The sequence below is a fragment of the Stegastes partitus genome, unplaced genomic scaffold (genome assembly GCF_000690725.1).
Source record: "Stegastes partitus isolate 25-593 unplaced genomic scaffold, Stegastes_partitus-1.0.2 Scaffold2482, whole genome shotgun sequence".
Classification (NCBI taxonomy): domain Eukaryota; kingdom Metazoa; phylum Chordata; class Actinopteri; family Pomacentridae; genus Stegastes; species Stegastes partitus.
The window spans coordinates 28,872-35,169 of record NW_007580213.1 but is presented as its reverse complement, the minus strand read 5'-3'; the positions used below and the strand labels follow the sequence as shown (position 1 = coordinate 35,169).

General features: G+C 41.4%; 1 protein-coding gene and 1 long non-coding RNA gene across 3 annotated transcripts in view; both read right to left on the bottom strand.

Moving 5' to 3' along the window:
- Positions 1–4,020: 4,020 nt before the first annotated feature.
- LOC103375139 (uncharacterized) lies at positions 4,021–4,577 on the bottom strand. Of its 2 annotated transcripts, none has more exons than XR_521185.1 (3): positions 4,502–4,577; positions 4,295–4,386; positions 4,021–4,199 (listed from the first exon to the last, which is right to left on the bottom strand). It is a non-coding gene; the product is annotated as an uncharacterized LOC103375139 (long non-coding RNA). The 2 variants fall into 2 exon arrangements; XR_521186.1 differs by having other exon boundaries at positions 4,295–4,392; positions 4,502–4,558.
- Positions 4,578–4,583: 6 nt separating this feature from the next.
- LOC103375140 (C-type lectin lectoxin-Lio2-like) overlaps positions 4,584–6,298 on the bottom strand; it is a gene marked incomplete at its 3' end in the record, with an annotated part of 10,987 nt that continues 9,272 nt past the window's right edge. The window contains exons 2-3 of the mRNA XM_008305346.1: positions 6,036–6,291; positions 4,584–4,849 (exon numbers count right to left, since the gene is read on the bottom strand). Of these exons, the coding sequence (XP_008303568.1) occupies positions 4,584–4,849; positions 6,036–6,291 (522 nt within the window). The remainder of the gene's footprint in view (positions 4,850–6,035; positions 6,292–6,298) is intronic.

Genomic DNA, 6,298 nt, shown 5'->3' with positions numbered 1-6,298 from the left:
AAGAAATGTCATGAACAAAAAGAAAAGCATCTTCTTCACAGAGAGGAACCAAAATAAAGAGGGGAATTAACAAAGAGGTGAAAAATGAGATAAAACAAGCCAAAGGAAGCATCAGGACATCATTGAACATAAGTATTTCAGTGGCAACCTGCCGGCAACTGAGGAGTGGATCACAAATACATCCTTAGTCACCCAGAAAAACAAAGACAATGATAGAAAATTGTGTCAACAGTAAGAAGACACCTTGTTGATAACTGTACCCAAGAACAGCAACTCAAGTCAACTTAACGATTTAAGACCAGTTGCACTAACATCAGAAGTAAAGAACATTTTTGAGAAAATCATCAGGAATCTTATTTGTTCTCAATGTGAATGAGAAATTTGATCCACTCCAGTTTGCTGACCAGAAAGGAGGAGGTGCAAAGGAGACAATTTTTATGTTATTCCTTATTTATAGAAACACTTGGAAAACCCATTAACCCATGTCAGACTTTTGTTTGTGGTCTTTATCAGCTCTTAACGCAACACAGTCACAGCTTCTAGTAAACAGACTTGTAGGTGGTATTAAATTGCCCCACGAGCTGATATTATGGCTCTTAGACTTCTGAACAGGCAGAGAGCAGAGTTTCTGGAAATGGCCGCCTCCCAGATTTAGTATTTTTCGGACGACATGCATTGTTGTTTCTGAGGTTCTGAATCGAACCACAGGAAAGCCCCTCACTTCATGTCTTGATGTGATAACAACTCTTAAGATGTTATTGAAATGTATCAAAAACCAAACAACTGATAACTGATTTCAGACATAACAGGGGTCCTGTAATAAGTGTGTTATACATAATGAGAACATGGAAATCATCATGTCATACATACATCTTGCTACTGTTTTTGACTGTCACCATAAGATTGATGTAAACACAGATGTGCTGCGTTGGCAGCAGAGAATTCCTCACAAACTAAATTCCTTCTCTTTCCATCTCATCATCCTCTGCTATTTTCACCATTGCTTTCTTAAAACTCTCCTGAGTTTTTCTTTGACATGTTAGTTTCCAAACCTGATCGTAAAATAAACAAATAGTCTGAATAACATTGTGAAAATTGTAAGATTACCAAAGAAAAGTAACGAGGACAATTTTATTTTTGCAACAAACTCCTCTAGAAAGCATCAAGTGTTCTGGCTTCTCCTCGTCATTTTCCTGCAAGTCAGTTGTCTTTGCTGCCATCGACGTGCTGTTTTACTTTTCCTGCATGTAAAACTAGCCGACACTCCAAATCATTCATTCCTTTTGCAATTTGTTTTATTAAATACTTCAAATGCAGCAATGCAACATTGAATTTGACAAATTATGACGTGTATATAGATGCACATGTATGAACATGTACATAATTGTATGCATATGTTGTGCCATGTGTTACTGACATCAAGCTGCTTCAAATGAATAAATTGCCCCTAATGGGATTCATAAAGTTGCTTGAATGGAATTAAACTGAGTACCACAGTATTACACAATGATGACCACCATCAAATATTAACNGAAGGCGGTAAATATGGGCGGGCAGAGAGGGCCTGCCTCTCAATCCATCTGACCAATCGCTGCTCCTATGGCTCCGCCCCCCTCCGACGATTTTTGCGTCACTGGTTCCAAAAATCCAAGATGTCAACCAGGAAGTAGCAAAACCCTGGCTTCATTTTCTCAGTGCAGAAACCAACGGGTGACGGTAGATACGTCCATCTTTTATACAGTCTATGGGAGTTAACAGCTTCGGCCCTGGAGCAGAGGTAAAGTCTCCCCTGTGTGTCCCGACCACGGTCTGGAGGCTGAGCCATTAATTTTAGCTCATCATTGTGTCAGGAATTTTTCATTCGCACTTCCAATATTTGGCACCACTGTCACCACGCCCACCTTTCTAACTTGGGTGTCAAGTATATGACTTGATAGCATGCATACTTGCTAAATTCCATGTGTAGAAAGAGCACTAAAGTAGTACTCGTTACTTTGATGACATTCTACCCACCAAACACCCAACATCATTTAGACATTGTTTTTTGGGCTAAATCTGGTCGGTCCATCATAGCCTAGGTTTAGCCCTAATATAGTTGTTGAAATTGGGTTGTTTTTGGACCATCCAATTTGGTCCTAATTTAGCCCAAATATAGTTGTTGAAAACTGGGGCCCCCCCTGGGCACTTCCCCCCTGGGGAGCGCTCCAACGGGGAACGCAGAGGCAGTACTTGGCTGCTGATACCAGTTTAGGACAGTGGTTCCAGTTCTGTTTCCACCATCATGGCAGATATGCTTCACCACCACCATCTGTGTTTACTTGTGTAAACACTGAGCATGCTCGCTGTGTGTGACGTCGTCGTGTCCTCTTCTGGGGATGCGGGACGCTTTTGGGTTGTATGAAGTTCACACAGCAGATCACATACAAGTCACATTTAATTGGAAATGTAAACGAACTGACAAAAAAAGAGCTATTTTACGAAAAAATCGGAATTGAGCATTAAATCCTGCATTCTGAATGTCACCAATCTGTCTGATTGTTAAGTCAGATAATACACCATTATCCTTATTTGTGAGATAAAATATGATGTGGGAGTCGGAATTCAAGGCTGTCGGTATGTTAAGGCGGTTTTTCATGGGTTCCTGTCGGATAGCAAGGTTTTCAGATGAAGGGTCGGACTATCGAGTCACTTATTTTCAACTGATTCACACCAATTACCGGGTGTACAAGTAAATAAACAAACAACAATTACCACAGTTTTCATTTTCATATTTAGCTTTTAAAGTGTAATATTTTGACCTTCCCATAAACTTAACAAATCCCTGCAAATGTAATAGCTATTTGTTGGAAATGGTATTACCTTTTTATAGCCTTGTGTTATTATTACATTAACAGCTGCAGAGTGTGTTTGTGGTTGACGATGTTTGTTGGCTGTTATCGCGTTTATGAGTAGATGTGAATAATGAAATAATACAGTGGAGGAAAAAAGCAATATGTTATGTGAAAACAGTAAAAGCAGAGTCAATAATAAATTAAATCACGACTTGTACAGTCTACAGTGTAAAACAACCATCAAATCAAGTTTATTGTCATTTTGCTGTACATACAACAGCAGTACAAACAAGATCAGAGAGCGTTTTTTCAGGATCCAATAACTAAAAGCAATTAAATAAAGAAGTGTTTGCATATCCGGATCAGTGATTCAGCATTCTGACAGCTTGTGGGAATGAAGCTGTTGATCAGTTCAATGTTCAAACAGTTTATGGAGAAGGTGTGAGGAGTCCCTGACAATGTTCACTGTCCTGCTCCTGGGAAAGTTCAGAACTAGCTGCCTGTCTGTCCACATGGAACGATGTCATCTCCTCCAGCTGGGATGTTGTCATGGAGCCATGTTTCTGTAAAAGCAAACACACAGCAGTCCCTCCACTATCTGTGGGTTTCTCCCAGCAAACGTAGCTCATCCAGCTTGTTGTCGAGGGAGCAGACATTGGAGAGTAGGAGCGACGGTCATGCTGGTCTGGAGGGGTTAGCCTTTAGCCCAGCATGGATCCCGGCTCTCTTCCTCCTCCTTTGTTTACGTTCATACCGTTTGCGCTTCCTTCTCTCTCGGGTATCTGCCAGCAAAGTCTCCAATCGGACTCCGTGTTGGTGTGGTATGTCCAAATCACATCTAAGCGGCGCGATTTTAGCGACGTTCATTGCCGTGATGTTCAGCAAAGTCTCTCGGCTGTACGTTTTGCGGAATGAACATCTGGGGTAGGCCAGACACTCAAAACTTTCACTTTCAGAGAAATCAGAATCAGAAATCAGAGAATAAATAGTACAGATTGGTGAAAGTGGAGACACTCAATATGCTGGATTGTATTGGTGAAATGCAAAGTTGTCACTGCTGTGACTGCGCATAAAATTACACTATCACACACAAACTAATCACTAATAGGAGAACACAATAACTAAAGGAAAGAACTACCAGCCTATGCTAAATGTCATACACTCTCTTCTGAGAGACAGCTGGATTAGAGTTTCAAACATAATATAGTGATGCCACACTTTCATCAACACACATGTATCTGAAGAGTTCAGCTAACATGCAGGTGTAGTTCCTTGTGGAACCTCTCTGTGCCAGACTTTCCCATCAGGCTGCTCTCTCCACTTCAGGGTGACTCCACTCACTCCTTTCTCCTTCAGTCTGTCCTGGAGCTGAGAGACAAACATGGCAGCCATTGTTGAAACATCCATTCAAACTGAAATCTGTGTTGANGTCAGAAGTCTCGGGATGGTGTTTGGAGACTTGCCTTTTTCAGGAGCTCTGCTTTCACAGCAGGGTCGTTGGGATCCACAGAGGAGTCGTCCAGTTTGATCCTCAGCTTCACTACCTGCTTCTTTACTTTTGCTAAAACACACAGAAAGAAGAAGAGGAGAAATTAAACATGCTTGGAATTGTTCTCTGACAACAAACACAAAAATATGTTTTTAAAACTGCAGTAAAGGTCAGCACTCACCAGGTATGCTGTAGCAGACAAATGGTAACGTTTCATTGCAACCCCAAAATTTCCATCTTCCTGCTCTGCGCGGAGATGAAACTCCGCATATGACTCTCTTGGAGCCATATTGGTTGTGAACATAATCAAAGTGGCTGAAAGAGAAGCTGCTCCCATCAGACCAGTAAAAATTAGGATCTCTAAATAAACCAATCCATGAATAACTTTGGACTAAGTTTTGGAGCTGCTGGTTCTGGATCTCATTCCTCACAGTGGCCAGGTCTATGAAGTTCTCCCTGCAGTACTTCTGAGCACTGGACCAAGTCATGGTTTCATTCACAACAATGTACTCAGGATCCAGCTGTGTTCCTGCAGTTTGAGGGAGAAGATGAGTTCACTTAGTGAATTTAAAAACTGTATTATTTTAAGACTGAAGGACTTCATGTAACAGAAACAGTTCACCCCTGTGCAATATCACTTCAATGACACATGATTCAAAATTGTATCAACTCTTACTCAGTATTATTTCTGAGTTATACTGAAAATACAAGCCCCAAGCTAGAAACTTAAGGCAACAAAGGTGAATACACCAGTGATCCATCCATCCATTATCCATACACCACTTTATCCTCTGTGGGGTCATAGGGGATCTGGAGTCTATCCCAGCTGACTCAGGGTGAAGGCAGGGTTCACCCTGGACAGGTCACCAGTCTATCACAGGGTCACACTGAGCCAGATAAACAATGGATGGACGGTTTGGGGTCCATCATGTTTAATGTGAACCTGATCAGGACAACCACAGTACATGGATAGTCCTGACAGAAAAGCACAGAGGTGGGAGTGTGATATATGGTTCTACATGAGTGCCAAAGGTGTTGTGGAGATGACATTTATGAATGGAACCATTCCTGACTGTAGATATACGAAAACAATGGTTAACAAGATGACTCCCAGCCCGCAGAGGGTTGGTAAAAGAAGAATGTTCCCCCATGATGATGATCCAAAGCACACTGTCAGAATCACACAAGAGCTTATAAAGAAAGAAAAAGTGAAAACTATGACCCGGCGAAGTGTGTCTTCTGAGCTGAATCCAAAAGCCACACCATTGAGGTATTTTAAAGAAAAATGCAGAACAACACAACCTCTCCAGTAAAATGCAGCTGAAAGAAACTGTCTCTGAAGAATAGCAGAACATCTCCATCTTCCATCCTGAGGAGAACTTTTTTCTTTCTTTTTTTGTTTTTTTTAAAAAATCCAGTCATGGTAATGAAAGGTGGACTAACTTTTGTTGTGTGGAGTTCCTACTGTGTGTTACTTTTTAATCATACATAAGCAAATGCCCAACTGTTAAGCTTAGAAATGATGCAGTTACCATAAGGTGATGAAATGCTGAATCATGTGATATTTACATGATGTTGCACAGGATTGTACTTACTTCTTTTTTTATACTGTATATGATTGATATCCTTACCTTTGTAACAGACAGCTGAGAATTGCTCCAGGCAAGGCGCATCATACCAATGTCCAGCCAATGTAGTGCTCACACAGAACTCACGTGCAGAATAAAAATTTGGTTTTCCTGATTTCCAGCTCCTGTACTCAGCCCCGCTCCCTGTGAACCCATCTGACCACCTCCAGTCGATTTCAGTATACAGACCGATCCACACCTCAGAGTTGTGACCAGAAGATGAAACTGTGTCAATGAGTTGGTTGATTTCTGTCATGCTCTCTGTGGTGGCCAGGTCTGTGTATGTCTCTCTGCAGTAGGACTGAGCTTCATGCCAAGTCAATGGTTCGTTCACAAAGTGGTACTGACGG